This window comes from Schistocerca cancellata, unplaced genomic scaffold (assembly GCF_023864275.1).
Source record: "Schistocerca cancellata isolate TAMUIC-IGC-003103 unplaced genomic scaffold, iqSchCanc2.1 HiC_scaffold_1169, whole genome shotgun sequence".
Lineage (NCBI taxonomy): Eukaryota > Metazoa > Arthropoda > Insecta > Orthoptera > Acrididae > Schistocerca > Schistocerca cancellata.
This window is the reverse complement of record NW_026047168.1, coordinates 352,348-369,131: the sequence shown is the minus strand read 5'-3', so window position 1 is coordinate 369,131 and position 16,784 is coordinate 352,348. Positions and strand designations below refer to the sequence as shown.

Genomic DNA, 16,784 nt, shown 5'->3' with positions numbered 1-16,784 from the left:
ACAACATCGTAAGACTGTTAACTGACAGTGTATTGCTAATATTGCATAGGCATTACTTAGTGACATTTCTTTCACAAACCTTACTAATTTTCTTTCATAATAACCTGCAATAGTTAAAACATGTGTGTCACCTGTGTTATAATTGTCCAAGACATTATTACCATACAAAGTCTCTTATTTTACCATGTAATCACCGAGTGTCGTAAAAATATGAAAATTGGTGAACTGTTTATTACCAGTTTTGTTTGTTTGCTAATGACTAGTTTGTTTAAATTTTGCTGTCTCTGTAACTGTTCATTATTGAGTTGTATAACAGATCTTTCATGAATTTGAAATTTTGAGTATTAACTTCACTCACTTAAAGTAATGTAAAATTTCACTTGCGTACAGCACAAATTAAGAGTGGCCAGTTTCATTTATTTTGTATTTAGCTTAGCGATTGACTTCTGCTGGCTTTGTAAGTACCTTACTGCTCTTGCGTTAAAAGTAAATTCACTTACTCATTTGCTTAAAGTTAATTTAGTTCAGTCTTTCAATAATTAAAGGTAAATAGCTTGCTCTTTTCCAAATTTTGCATCACGCTACGCTAAGGTTACTGAGAGTCATTTTTTTAGTAAGAAAGCTTAAATTACAGCCAGTCATTTATTTCACCAGTAACTTCGTTTAACTTTGCTTTCAAAATTTAGTGCTTCAGGTCGAGTAACTGTAAACTCAGTGCTTTCCGATTCATTTATTTTCTGGTGAACTGTTGTGTTGTGGGACAGGGAGACAACGTTCTGTTGCTACACCATTGATTATTTGCTTGATTTTCTTTGTCATTATCTTTCTTAAGGTTCTGGAGATTCATGGCGTTATTGGCTTGGCGACTGTAAATTATCCCTTGTTTACTAATCAGTATTTTTTTGTACAACCAGGATTTTTTGTATTAAAAATATTGGGTGGTGTCCTTTTCCCTTGTGTGGCTCGTGAGCGATTGCACTATTTCCCATCCATTTCAAAACTATTATCAAATTTTAAGGTTAGGTTTAGACTAGATCATTCCTTCAGAAGCATCTGTACAATTTCCTCCTACTAACAGGCATTATTTTCCTTCGATAATGGTAGCCTTAATCACTGTAAAATTTCATTAGGCATACGCGATCACGGTCAATTATGTAGCAATTCAGTAGGCCGATCAGGAAATGGGAGGTAACACACGCTATTGAGAAAATTTAGGAAACTGGCATTTGAAGCTGACTGCAGAACGATTATGGTGCCTCCAACATACACTGCGCGCCAGGACTACGAAGATAAGATACGAGAAATTAGGGCTCATACGGAGGAATATAGACAGTCGGTTGTCCCCCGTTCAATTTGCGAGTGGAACGGGAAAGGAAATGATTGGTATTGGTACCAAGTACCCGCCGCCACGCACCTTAAGGTCGACTGCGCAGTATCGATGTAGATGTAAATGTAGAACGTTACTGCGGACCACTTGCATCCCGTAATGCTTCGCGTCTTTCCTGACACTGTGGCACCCTCCAGTGAAATGACTGTCCGTGTCACAAGGCCAGAATAGTATTATGCTGGTTTCGGTACTCGTTGACTTTTTATGTAATTATCAGTCGACATTTTCTTGTGCCTGTGAAGAAAGTTGAAATCACCATAGTTCGATTCTCTTATGTAAGGGCTCCTATGACTTGAATTTCACTTTCGAAAAAACTTATGGAATTATTATTTTTGCCGTTAGTCTGTTCGGTACTGCAGCAAAATTCTTTTCGAAGATCGATGAAGTCCTGACAGGGGTGCCTCCTCGAGTGTCAAGTTGACTTTCTGAATGTCTGGGAATCAGCTGGACATGCGGCGCTACAAATGATGTCAAGCAGTAAATACTCAGAGAATTTCTCATAAAAAGGAAATGTGAATCAACCGAACAAAACGAAATTCCTGTTCATACGAAGGCTTACAAGACAGCCGACTTTCCTGCTCCAGCAAAGACGAGTTCCGGTTCTGGTTACAGCGTCACGATGGACGAATCCGTTTGTAGAGACTCGGACAAAATTTCAAAAGCGCAAACCATATCCCTCTGAAAACAGGCAGAGTTGCTAGAAACATAACATCTTAAATTCAAAATGTTTACGCTGATTCACATTTGTCCTGTCAAGAACACCAAAGAGAACAATCTTCCACGTTTGAAACATCTGATTCGTATAATGCCCAAGATTTACAAGTAGTTTTATCCTGACACATCAGTGGCACTAACAAACCTTGGAATAAACAACGTACTGAAAATAATTACAAACGACTCTGTAGTCCGGGCACCTGCTGCTGTGGTAGTAGATGATGCAGCAGGAACTCCGCAAACAGCACTGTGTAAACCAATTTTGTTTAGGTACAATTGGTTTCGTGGTTTGTAACTACTTCATCAGGAATGTATCGGAATAACAAGGAAAACACAATGATAATGATTAAACTCCTGTAAATGAAAGTAATGTGAGAGCCATAAGCACTAATTACGAGAATGGGTAAAAATACAAGTGTACTCACAAACTTTAAAACAAGGTAACAAACATGGTGGAGAACGTAGAAGATCCAACTTCACAATTAAAACCGTAATGTCCGAGAACCACTGAGCTAATGTAACAACTCTTCAAGTAATTTCGCCAGCGAGAATGCGTCCAAAACAATTTGTTTCGACAAGTAAGAGAGAGAAGTTGAGTAACTGAAGACTACATATGTATTTATGATTGATACTGGTCGAAGTTTATTTTATTCGATGAATGTTTAATGCATATATATCCTTCAGAATGTTAATGCTTGCTTCACTGTGGAATCATACCTGATTCAGCCTGGTTCGCTTCCACTGTCAGTGTTCTTCTGTGATCCAAGATGTGTGAAAATGAGCTGCACATGGCACCTACAGCGTGATGTATGACGATGGCGAGTGAGGCGACATCTCCCATTTTGCCATTGCATCAAATATGACAGCCCTTTCTTATTACATGTCATGACATTTGGAGTATCTAAAAATCAAACCTACTCAGTATCGTTTATTGCAGAGTGTTCAGTAGGACTCGATATTAGGTATACATAGACACCTGTTTCATCTGCGTAGGTCAGTCAGTCAGTTTGTATTTGAACAAATGGACCATCGTTTACCGACTACAAATCTCACTAAACTGTACATACTGTACACATACAGTTTAACTCCTGGAAAAAGAAGTCCTCTTTTAGTTGAGCACAGGCACATGCTTTTCCTTCGTCAATATTGTTTGTATACATTCTCTTCTAAATAACGTTCATCCTTGTATAAAGCTAGCACACAGGAAATACATTCATTTGTAACGTCTTCTATGGTACCTTTACCCGTCAGTCGCTCAACACCCCACCTCAAAAATGCCTTTACTCCAATCTTGTGTAGCACCGTTGCTTAAAATTTGCGTTCACTTCAAGCTACATTTCACACTTGTAATTAATTATTAGCGTCCTTTACTATACGTAGATAGGCTACCATGTAGAAATAACCACGTGGTTGAAAATGAAGAACAAATTTCAAAAGCGAGTCACTGTTTTAACATATCGGTCACAGCTAATTTTGTCTCGTAAGGTAGATTCTATCTTTATAACTAACAGAAACTGTACGGTCTACAATGGAAACAGTGTTCTGAGAATAACACTCAAGGACATGACAACGAGGATTCTGCAAATGTACAGTGAACAGCGGCTCTCCTTTCCAGATTTCTCTCAGCTGCCGAACACAACTCTTGCCTCGGACTGACAGTATCTGGTTTCCACCATACTAGCAAGGTCGTCTTCAGCAAAGGGAGTGTTGATTCGTTACAAATGAAAAAAACGAATAGCAGAGGTCCCTGGGCCATCGTAGCTATATGAACGTAGTACACGAACTGTGCAATACCTTGCACCTGGTGGAAACCAATTCTAACGATTATACCTATGCCACTTAAGAAGACTGTCTTAACTGACAGGAAAACAATTTGTTTCTTTGACCCAAATTTGTCTTTACTAGAAATTCTGAGTCGCCGCATGGCGTTCCGATTACGTAGGTACATGTATCCCACCAATCCGAGGAGAACCAAATTGAGAGTTATCGAGAGTGAAATCCCTACGAGGAATAGTATCCGACTGTGGATCAGGTAATACTTGCTCGTATTTTCCAAAGAAATACTTGCCGCACATAGTATGCTCCACGGTGCTAGTGCATACAGCGCCTGACGACGGAATATCTTGCTTGCTTCAGTAGGTAGCAGATCATTAGGAAGCCTGAGATGGCGAATGCATGCGTACATTTGGTAGCAGAATGAGTTTAGCCACATACAGCTGAGAAGTGTGAGGGCACTATCAATCTGCACCGCTGTAGATAAGTTGGGGACACCTGACATACGATACACGACCTCAGAACCCAAGACCTGGATTATACCTGTGATCTGGAAGGACAAGAATATCTTTCCAGGCAAATTGCGTAGCTGGGGAAGGTACATGTATACCCCGGCAGTGAGAGAACGGAAAAGAATATTTAGAGCTATAAATGAAATTTCTAAAGGTTTTAAGCGATCGATTCTAAAATCCTTGTATTTCAAGGTAGCATTGCTTAATCTGGCTTTGTAGTTCAGTGCTCTTTCAGTTGGCTTTACATACCCTTTCAAGGGAGTGATGGACGATCCTCCCATCTTACCTGAATGCAACCCATCTGGGCGTAAACTGACACCACATACCTCGACTTGCTTATGGAAGGAAAAATCGCGACACTTCAATAATAGAATAGCTCTGGAAACAGAGCAGATGGCATATGTAACGTTCAATTCCGGACAGGATTTGTGGTCAGGACTATCGAAGAAGCACCGAGCATCATCCACAGACTGTATCATACTAAAGGAGACGTCCTGACAAACGCTGAACGAGTTGACACTCATCCAGGCCAACAGGCAGAGATTGACGTTCGCCCTCTGCGTGTAGGCCAGGTAGCTGGTGACGGGTATGTGGGGTAGCCTCTGCACCATGTCATCCCACAGCTGGACGCGGCACTGCTCGCGCTGCTCGATGGTCTCCGGTGGCAGGTCTTCCAGCGGACACGTGGGGTGGTCCAGGGCGTCGGCCAACAACTGCAGGCAGCCAGTGTCCACGGAAAGCGTAGCGTTGCTTCTGTCCTTCAGCTGCCACTCCTCGTCTGCAAAACAATCACAGCAAGTACGTGCTGTTCTATGAACGGTAGCTGAAATAAGAGTCTCCTCTGCACGATAAAATTAGGTGCTGTTTTGCTATATCGTCGATGATCAATAGTTAGAATATCTGTATAAAATATTCTCGGTATTCTTGCCGCGTCAGTTCTAGATAAAATCTCGAGCTTTCGACGATTACCTCCATCGTCATCGTCAGGAGCTGACTGTCTCTACTGCTGCTATGGTAGCCTCTATATAGCCCGAAGACGGCTTCCGATTGGTCGGCTTCTGATTGGTTGGCGATTACGTGCTGCTGTCTCAGACGGTGTCACTGTGTGCGCCGGTGGCGCCACCGCTTCCGTTTAAACGTAAACCTTGGAAGGAACGCCTCTGCTGCTTCTCTGCATCAAGCGCTCGTTTCCACGCACAGCTCAGATGGTATCCGCTATCGCGGTTAAAGTTCTTTTGGCTCATTCTGATTTCAACAGCCTCCTTAATAACCGAATCCCAGTACGTGGAGGCATGGGACAGAATTTTAGTTTCATCGAACAATATTTTGTGTTTGTTCGTGAGGCTGTGCTCCGCAATTGCCGATTTCTCAAGCTCTCTATTTTTAATGTGGCGTTGGTGTTCTGCGCAGCGTTCGGAAACGGTACGAATAGTCTGACCTATATAATTGCTTCCACACTCACAGGGTATATTATAAACACCGGGGACCCTGAGGTCGAGATTGTCCTTAACAGGGCGCATCATCTCCTTAATTCTCTTAGGAGGACGAAAAATCGGTCTAATACCACGTCTACGCAGGACTCTTCCTATTTTGCTGGAAATTGCGCCACAAAAAGGAAGAACCGCAATTGGTGTATCATCCTGTGAGGTTGCAGCATTATCACGTTTCCTTCTTTTGGAGAACGCTGCCTTTATATCGCGTGCACTATAGCCGTTCTTTCGGAACACGTTCTTTAGGTGATTAATCTCGAACCTTAAGTGGTCCTCGTCAGAAACAGTTTTGGCTCTATATACCAACGTGTTCAAAACGGCTCTCTTCTGAGCAGGGTGATGGAAACTCTGTGCGTTCAGGTATAAATCGGTATGCGTCGGCTTACGGTATACAGAGTGGCCAAGACGTCCGTCCGTCTGTCGTTGTACTAAAACGTCTAAGAAAGGCAGTCTCCCTTCCTTCTCCATCTCGACAGTGAACTGGATGTTCGAATGGATGCTGTTCATGTGTTCAATGAATTCTTTAAGAGCTTCTTCGCCATGTGGCCAGATCATAAATGTATCGTCAACGTAACGATAAAATAAGGACGGACGGAGGGGAGCCGAATTTAGTGCACGTTCTTCAAAATTCTCCATAAAAAAGTTAGCCAGTGATGGAGACAACGGAGAGCCCATTGCCATACCGTCTGTCATTTCATAAAATTTATTACCATACAAGAAGTAGCCCCCCCATGAACCATGGACCTTGCCGTTGGTGGGGAGGCTTGCGTGCCTCAACGATACAGATGGCCGTACCGTAGGTGCAACCACAACGGAGGGGTATCTGTTGAGAGGCCAGACAAACATGTGGTTCCTGAAGAGGGGCAGCAGCCTTTTCAGTATGTGCAGGGGCAACAGTCTGGATGATTGACTGATCTGGCCTTGTAACATTAACCAAAACGGCCTTGCTGTGCTGGTACTGCGAACGGCTGAAAGCAAGGGGAAACTACAGCCGTAATTTTTCCCGAGGACATGCAGCTCTACTGTATGATTAAATGATGATGGCGTCCTCTTGGGTAAAATATTCCGGAGGTAAAATAGTCCCCCATTCGGATCTCCGGGCGGGGACTACTCAAGAGGACGTCGTTATCAGGAGAAAGAAAACTGGTGTTCTACGGATCGGAGCGTGGAATGTCAGATCACTTAATCGGGCAGGTAGGTTAGAAAATTTAAAAAGGGAGATGGATAGGTTAAAGTTAGATATAGTGGGAATTAGTGAAGTTCGGTGGCAGGAGGAACAAGACTTTTGGTCAGGTGATTACAGGGTTATAAATACAAAATCAAATAGGGGTAATGCAGGAGTAGGTTTAATAATGAATAAAAAAATAGGAGTGCGGGTTAGCTACTACAAACAGCATAGTGAACGCATTATTGTGGCCAAGATAGACACAAAGCCCATGCCTACTACAGTAGTACAAGTTTATATGCCAACTACCTCTGCAGATGATGAAGAAATAGATGAAATGTATGACGAGATAAAAGAAATTATTCAGGTAGTGAAGGGAGACGAAAATTTAATAGTGATGGGTGACTGGAATTCGTCAGTAGGAAAAGGGAGAGAAGGAAACATAGTAGGTGAATATGGACTGGGAGGAAGGAATGAAAGAGGAAGCCGCCTTGTAGAATTTTGCACAGAGCATAACTTAATCATAGCTAACACTTGGTTCAAGAATCATGAAAGGAGGCTGTATACATGGAAGAAGCCTGGAGATACTGACAGGTTTCAGATAGATTATATAATGGTAAGACAGAGATTTAGGAACCAGGTTTTAAATTGTAAGACATTTCCTGGGGCAGATGTAGATTCTGACCACAATCTATTGGTTATGAACTGCAGATTGAAACTGAAGAAACTGCGAAAAGGTGGGAATTTAAGGAGATGGGACCTGGATAAACTGAAAGAACCAGAGGTTGTAGAGAGTTTCAGGGAGAGCATTAGGGAACAATTGACAGGAATGGGGGAAAGAAATACAGTAGAAGAAGAATGGGTAGCTCTGAGGGATGAAGTGGTGAAGGCAGCAGACGATCAAGTAGGTAAAAAGACGCGGGCTAATAGAAATCCTTGGGTAACAGAAGAAATATTGAATTTAATTGATGAAAGGAGAAAATATAAAAATGCAGTAAATGAAGCAGGCAAAAAGGAATACAAACGTCTCAAAAATGAAATCGACAGGAAGTGCAGAATGGCTAAGCAGGGATGGCTAGAGGACAAATGTAAGGATGTAGAGGCTTGTCTCACTAGGGGTAAGATAGATACAGCCTACAGGAAAATTAAAGAGACCTTTGGAGAGAAGAGAACCACTTGTATGAATATCAAGAGCTCAGATGGCAACCCAGTTCTAAGCAAAGAAGGGAAAGCAGAAAGGTGGAAGGAGTATATACAGGGTTTATACAAGGGCGATGTACTTGAGGACAATATTATGGAAATGGAAGAGGATGTAGATGAAGATGAAATGGGAGATAAGATACTGAGTGAAGAGTTTGACAGAGCACTGAAAGACCTGAGTCAAAACAAGGCCCCGGGAGTAGACAACATTCCATTAGAACTACTGATGGCCTCGGGAGAGCCAGTCATGACAAAACTCTACCATCTGGTGAGCACGATGTATGAGACAGGCGAAATACCCTCAGACTTTAAGAAGAATATAATAATTCCAATCCCAAAGAAAGCAGGTGTCGACAGATGTGAAAGTTACCGAACTATCAGTTTAATAAGTCACAGCTGCAAAATACTAACGCGAATTCTTTACAGACGAATGGAAAAACTGGTAGAAGCCGACCTCGGGGAAGATCAGTTTGGATTCCGTAGAAATGTTGGAACACGTGAGGCAATACTGACCTTACGACTTATCTTGGAAGAAAGATTAAGAAAAGGCAAACCTACGTTTCTAGCATTTGTAGACTTAGAGAAAGCTTTTGACAATGTTGACTGGAATACTCTCTTTCAAATTCTGAAGGTGGCAGGGGTAAAATACAGGGAGCGAAAGGCTATTTACAGTTTGTACAGAAACCAGATGGCAGTTATAAGAGTCGAGGGGCATGAAAGGGAAGCAGTGATTGGGAAAGGAGTGAGACAGGGTTGTAGCCTCTCCCCGATGTTATTCAATCTTTATATTGAGCAAGCAGTAAAGGAAACAAAAGAAAAATTCGGAGTAGGTATTAAAATTCATGGAGAAGAAGTAAAAACTTTGAGGTTCGCCGATGACATTGTAATTCTGTCAGAGACAGCAAAGGACTTGGAAGAGCAGTTGAACGGAATGGACAGTGTCTTGAAAGGAGGATATAAGATGAACATCAACAAAAGCAAAACGAGGATAATGGAATGTAGTCATATTAAGTCGGGTGATGGCGAGAGAATTAGATTAGGAAATGAGACAATTAAAGTAGTAAAGGAGTTTTGCTATTTAGGGAGTAAAATAACCGATGATGGTCGAAGTAGAGAGGATATAAAATGTAGACTGGCAATGGCAAGGAAAGCGTTTCTCAAGAAGAGAAATTTGTTAACATCGAATATAGATTTAAGTGTCAGGAAGTCGTTTCTGAAAGTATTTGTATGGAGTGTAGCCATGTATGGAAGTGAGACATGGACGATAACTAGTTTGGACAAGAAGAGAATAGAAGCTTTCGAAATGTGGTGCTACAGAAGAATGCTGAAGATAAGGTGGGTAGATCACGTAACTAATGAGGAGGTATTGAATAGGATTGGGGAGAAGAGAAGTTTGTGGCACAACTTGACTAGAAGAAGGGATCGGTTGGTAGGACATGTTCTGAGGCATCGAGGGATCACAAATTTAGCATTGGAGGGCAGCGTGGAGGGTAAAAATCGTAGAGGGAGACCAAGAGATCAATACACTAAGCAGATTCAGAAGGATGTAGGTTGCAGTAGGTACTGGGAGATGAAGAAGCTTGCACAGGATAGAGTAGCATGGAGAGCTGCATCAAACCAGTCTCAGGACTGAAGACCACAACAACAACAACAACAACAAGAAGTAGGTGGTCGTCATCACGTGCCGGAACAATTTTATAGTTTCAGGAGGAAAAAGATCCGCCAGCATTTTCAAAGTGTCCTCCACAGGAACTTTTGTGAACAGCGACACCACATCCAGGCTGACTAAAATGTCATTTGGACCAACTCTAATATCTTTGATTTTCTCAATGAACATCTGGGAGTTTTTGATGTGATGTTCACACCGGCCAACTATAGGAGTCATCAACTTTGTTAAGTATTTGGCCAGCTTATAAGTAGGAGAACCAATTGCACTGACAATAGGTCTCATGGGAACATTCTCCTTATGGAGCTTCGGTAGTCCGTACAACCTGGGCGGTCGAGGAGCTCGGACTCTGAGATTTTTTGTAATATCGTCTGGAAGCCCGAAATTTTTCAGTAACTTCATGGTTTTTCTGCTGTACGTCAAAGTTGGGTCCCGTTTAAGACACTTATACGTACTGTCCTCCAACAGTGAAGTCATTTTTCTATGATATTCGGTAGTATTAAGGACCACGGTGGCATTTCCTTTGTCAGCTGGTAATATGACAAGATCTTCATCCTTCTGAAGTAAACGGAGCCCCTCCCTCTCCTCTCTACTGATATTAGACCTGGGAGGCTTAGCTGATGCCAAAAAGCGACTGGTAACAAGTCTCACTTCGTCGGCGTCGTCCTGTGCAAGATGCCGCACAGCCTGTTCTACTCCACTGATAAGATCCACGATGGGTATAGTACGTGGTGTAGGAGCAAAGTTCAAACCTTTATTAAGGGCCGAGATGGCTCCTTTGTCCAGGTTCTTGCCCGACAGGTTGACGACAGTGCGTGCTGTTTCATGCGCTGACTCTGATCTTTGCACAGCTACAAGATGCTCAAATTTCTTTACTTGTCTAGCAGATGTATTGCTAAGATGAGCTCTTTGATGAGCAGCCGTCGTCATATCGACCCACTCCCAGTCAAACGGCAAGAGAACTGTAGATAACAAAAGATGGCAACTGTATAAGCTTCGTGCATTAAGATCCAGTTCGTACCTTGTGTGTCGTAATCTTTCTCTGACGATCGCCCGACTTGTCTTCTGTAATATATTCTTCATTCCAACCGACTTGATATGGTGTTTAACCACAGCAAACTTAGGCACAATCTCCTTATCGCGACAGCGTTGCAGAAATGCCAAATTACTCCGCAACTGTGCATATTTGACGCGCAGCTTCTCCAGTTGACGAACCTGGCGTGCGATGTCCTCCCCGTAGAGGAAAGTAATATGAGAACGAAGTTTTTCGCGGCGGCACTTATGTATAAAATATTCTCGGTATTCTTGCCGCGTCAGTTCTAGATAAAATCTCGAGCTTTCGACGATTACCTCCATCGTCATCGTCAGGAGCTGACTGTCTCTACTGCTGCTATGGTAGCCTCTATATAGCCCGAAGACGGCTTCTGATTGGTCGGCTTCTGAGCTGTGCGTGGAAACGAGCGCTTGATGCAGAGAAGCAGCAGAGGCGTTCCTTCCAAGGTTTACGTTTAAACGGAAGCGGTGGCGCCACCGGCGCACACAGTGACACCGTCTGAGACAGCAGCACGTAATCGCCAACCAATCAGAAGCCGACCAATCAGAAGCCGTCTTCGGGCTATATAGAGGCTACCATAGCAGCAGTAGAGACAGTCAGCTCCTGACGATGACGATGGAGGTAATCGTCGAAAGCTCGAGATTTTATCTAGAACTGACGCGGCAAGAATACCGAGAATATTTTATACATAAGTGCCGCCGCGAAAAACTTCGTTCTCATATTACTTTCCTCTACGGGGAGGACATCGCACGCCAGGTTCGTCAACTGGAGAAGCTGCGCGTCAAATATGCACAGTTGCGGAGTAATTTGGCATTTCTGCAACGCTGTCGCGATAAGGAGATTGTGCCTAAGTTTGCTGTGGTTAAACACCATATCAAGTCGGTTGGAATGAAGAATATATTACAGAAGACAAGTCGGGCGATCGTCAGAGAAAGATTACGACACACAAGGTACGAACTGGATCTTAATGCACGAAGCTTATACAGTTGCCATCTTTTGTTATCTACAGTTCTCTCGCCGTTTGACTGGGAGTGGGTCGATATGACGACGGCTGCTCATCAAAGAGCTCATCTTAGCAATACATCTGCTAGACAAGTAAAGAAATTTGAGCATCTTGTAGCTGTGCAAAGATCAGAGTCAGCGCATGAAACAGCACGCACTGTCGTCAACCTGTCGGGCAAGAACCTGGACAAAGGAGCCATCTCGGCCCTTAATAAAGGTTTGAACTTTGCTCCTACACCACGTACTATACCCATCGTGGATCTTATCAGTGGAGTAGAACAGGCTGTGCGGCATCTTGCACAGGACGACGCCGACGAAGTGAGACTTGTTACCAGTCGCTTTTTGGCATCAGCTAAGCCTCCCAGGTCTAATATCAGTAGAGAGGAGAGGGAGGGGCTCCGTTTACTTCAGAAGGATGAAGATCTTGTCATATTACCAGCTGACAAAGGAAATGCCACCGTGGTCCTTAATACTACCGAATATCATAGAAAAATGACTTCACTGTTGGAGGACAGTACGTATAAGTGTCTTAAACGGGACCCAACTTTGACGTACAGCAGAAAAACCATGAAGTTACTGAAAAATTTCGGGCTTCCAGACGATATTACAAAAAATCTCAGAGTCCGAGCTCCTCGACCGCCCAGGTTGTACGGACTACCGAAGCTCCATAAGGAGAATGTTCCCATGAGACCTATTGTCAGTGCAATTGGTTCTCCTACTTATAAGCTGGCCAAATACTTAACAAAGTTGATGACTCCTATAGTTGGCCGGTGTGAACATCACATCAAAAACTCCCAGATGTTCATTGAGAAAATCAAAGATATTAGAGTTGGTCCAAATGACATTTTAGTCAGCCTGGATGTGGTGTCGCTGTTCACAAAAGTTCCTGTGGAGGACACTTTGAAAATGCTGGCGGATCTTTTTCCTCCTGAAACTATAAAATTGTTCCGGCACGTGATGACGACCACCTACTTCTTGTATGGTAATAAATTTTATGAAATGACAGACGGTATGGCAATGGGCTCTCCGTTGTCTCCATCACTGGCTAACTTTTTTATGGAGAATTTTGAAGAACGTGCACTAAATTCGGCTCCCCTCCGTCCGTCCTTATTTTATCGTTACGTTGACGATACATTTATGATCTGGCCACATGGCGAAGAAGCTCTTAAAGAATTCATTGAACACATGAACAGCATCCATTCGAACATCCAGTTCACTGTCGAGATGGAGAAGGAAGGGAGACTGCCTTTCTTAGACGTTTTAGTACAACGACAGACGGACGGACGTCTTGGCCACTCTGTATACCGTAAGCCGACGCATACCGATTTATACCTGAACGCACAGAGTTTCCATCACCCTGCTCAGAAGAGAGCCGTTTTGAACACGTTGGTATATAGAGCCAAAACTGTTTCTGACGAGGACCACTTAAGGTTCGAGATTAATCACCTAAAGAACGTGTTCCGAAAGAACGGCTATAGTGCACGCGATATAAAGGCAGCGTTCTCCAAAAGAAGGAAACGTGATAATGCTGCAACCTCACAGGATGATACACCAATTGCGGTTCTTCCTTTTTGTGGCGCAATTTCCAGCAAAATAGGAAGAGTCCTGCGTAGACGTGGTATTAGACCGATTTTTCGTCCTCCTAAGAGAATTAAGGAGATGATGCGCCCTGTTAAGGACAATCTCGACCTCAGGGTCCCCGGTGTTTATAATATACCCTGTGAGTGTGGAAGCAATTATATAGGTCAGACTATTCGTACCGTTTCCGAACGCTGCGCAGAACACCAACGCCACATTAAAAATAGAGAGCTTGAGAAATCGGCAATTGCGGAGCACAGCCTCACGAACAAACACAAAATATTGTTCGATGAAACTAAAATTCTGTCCCATGCCTCCACGTACTGGGATTCGGTTATTAAGGAGGCTGTTGAAATCAGAATGAGCCAAAAGAACTTTAACCGCGATAGCGGATACCATCTGAGCTGTGCGTGGAAACGAGCGCTTGATGCAGAGAAGCAGCAGAGGCGTTCCTTCCAAGGTTTACGTTTAAACGGAAGCGGTGGCGCCACCGGCGCACACAGTGACACCGTCTGAGACAGCAGCACGTAATCGCCAACCAATCAGAAGCCGACCAATCAGAAGCCGTCTTCGGGCTATATAGAGGCTACCATAGCAGCAGTAGAGACAGTCAGCTCCTGACGATGACGATGGAGGTAATCGTCGAAAGCTCGAGATTTTATCTAGAACTGACGCGGCAAGAATACCGAGAATATTTTATACATAAGTGCCGCCGCGAAAAACTTCGTTCTCAGTTAGAATATCTAACAACCAACATATATCTGGAGGTAATTACCCGAAATTAAGTAAGGCGGAATCTGTTCTGAAAGACAGATATTAGAGATTCATTGCATAAATGTTACGCAAGTCTATTTCATCTACAGGGTATCCGAAAAGTCCCCATCTCTCACTTGGGGTTGTAGAACTGAGGAAATAATTTTTTTTTTACATCGCTGCCTTGGAGTTGACAAAAAGATTTGTCATTATCGTATTACTTTGTTTCATATTTCATTGTTTCAACTGTGACCCCTGGCGATGACTTTACTGTCTAAATGAGCGATTAGAGGCGCATGTGTGGCTTCACGAAATCCATAGACAGAGCAAGTATTGAGAGTGATAATAAGAACATTTGCCATGGTCCACCTTGTAAATTAACCCTGCTAGATTGAGAGAAATGTGCTGTTTTACCCGGCAATGTCAAAGGCAGGCCGCGTAGTCGACGTAAGAAAACGCGAGAGGAAGCGTGTGCAGTCGACCGTCAATGAATTGAGCAGTCTCCAGTCAAACATATTTGCAAATTGGTTACTAATTAATCTTCGTACATTTATCGAAGGAAAATACAAAATTTTGAGCTTTCGCAGCCGGTGGATGAATGTGTGACGCTGCAGCGCAATTTCACCGCGCAGCTGGTGAGGATACTACAACAGAGTATAAAGGTTTTGCGAATGTAATTCCGTGTACTCAGTTGGACTGTAACAACGCCTCGCTACAGTAACGTGAACAGTCCGTTCAGATGTCAGCATATGAGAGGGAACGCGTGGTTGGGTTCAAAGAATTGCTAGACATTTGAATAAGAGCGATGCCACTATGCGATGATGTTGGCAGGAATGGGTGAACCACAGCCGATCACAGCGACAGAAAGGAAGCTGTCGGCCTAGAGGGACGACAAACGTGAGGACCGAGTGAAAGTCAGTGAGGCTATCAAAGCCCCGGACTCATCATTATTATCGATCCGTCGTGCCGCTGGTGCTTGAGTGACAAGGATCGTTAACAGATGTTCTCTGTACACCGAGAAGCTCGTTTGCAGCAGTATCGGGACCATTCGGCCTGGAATCTCTTTCATGGGCTAGAATTCTCTTCAGTGATGACTCCCACTAAGAAATGAGCACGATGACCTGCGAAGATGTGTCTGGAGCCTTCCCTGACAACAGTGGGTTACCAACCTAACTGTCGCCTGCCATACGTCACAACAGCCAAGAGTGATGGTCTGGCGTGCCATTTCATTTCATAGCAGGACCCCTTTGGTTGTCACTGAGAGAGACTCAAATTCGGGACGATGACAGTTCGAATCAGCGTTCGGCCACCCAGATTTAGGTTAACAGTGATTTCCCTACATCGCTCCAGGCAAATGCCGTGAAGATCCGTTTGACAGGGCAATGCCGATTTCCTCGCCGCTGCTGAAACATTCCGAGCTTATGCTCCATCTGTAATGATCTCGATGTCGAGGGACGTAAAATCCGAACTTTCCTTCCTTTTCCCTTTGGTTGTCATCCAAGACACCCGAATAACACAGCGGTACTTCAACGATATTCTACCCCCGGTTTTGTTGCCCTTCATGCCAGGTCACTCTGGCAGTGAGTGTCATCACGCACACAGCGGCAGCGACAGTTTCTACCGCTTGTCTTCGTGCTTGTCAAATCCTACCTTGGCCAGCACGGTCGTTGAATTTCTCCCAACTGAGAATGTTTGGAGCCTTATGGACAGGGCTCTCATGGAGCACGGGATTTTGATGATCTAATGCGCAAATTGGACAAAATTTGGCATGATATCCCTTTGTCTCTCAGGAGCACATCCAACGCATAAACGTGTTATTGACTAGCCAATTTGTGAAGCTCGTTCTCTTGAATAAATCAGCCAAATTTTCTGAAACTGTAACCATTTATTTGTCTGGAGATTTACATCATATCTACTGATTTCCGTTCCATTCGGATAATTCCTTCGTGGGGCGTCTTTATTTTTGTTTGATCGTAAGTCACATTATGTGGTACAACATTGCGAGACTAATGAAAAATCACTTAAGAGTTAGGCGAAGCCTTTGGAAGCATAACTCCCGTGATGATTCATAAGATGTGAATGGAGATATGGAGACACTGATGTTCTGTGTAAGGCACGATGGTCCATATACAGATCCACCTGATACATTTTTTTTTTCTATCTGCATACTCCATTAAAGAATACACTGTTTTGAGCTTGGGGCAAGGGGACATTCTGAAAGTATGTATGAAAGGGACACATTCTGAAATACCGTATCGTCTTCCTGACAAACCAGTTTTGTTAGCCTAAAGACCTTATCAAGTTTATTTAAGAGAGGTGGCAGAACAGATTCATCATTACTTCATTTAGTTAGAGAGAGACACATAAGGAAAAAATTAACAAACTGCAGCAGATGGTTTAAGAAGAATCTTAAATCACACTGATTGGTTTATTCTTAACATTCTGTGGATATAACTCCCAAAATACCAGCAGAAATGTAACACCACTACA

General features: G+C 43.3%; 2 protein-coding genes across 2 annotated transcripts in view; both read right to left on the bottom strand.

Moving 5' to 3' along the window:
- Positions 1-3,656: 3,656 nt before the first annotated feature.
- Positions 3,657-4,667, bottom strand: LOC126160955 (uncharacterized). The gene has a single exon (XM_049916945.1). It carries the CDS (start codon positions 4,665-4,667, stop codon positions 3,657-3,659), a length of 1,011 nt encoding a protein of 336 aa, XP_049772902.1.
- A 55-nt stretch (positions 4,668-4,722) lies between these two features.
- LOC126160953 (uncharacterized) overlaps positions 4,723-16,784 on the bottom strand; it is a 229,435-nt gene continuing 217,373 nt past the window's right edge. Inside the window, exons 7-8 of the mRNA XM_049916944.1 lie at positions 4,890-5,164; positions 4,723-4,764 (exon numbers count right to left, since the gene is read on the bottom strand). Of these exons, the coding sequence (XP_049772901.1) occupies positions 4,723-4,764; positions 4,890-5,164 (317 nt within the window). The remainder of the gene's footprint in view (positions 4,765-4,889; positions 5,165-16,784) is intronic.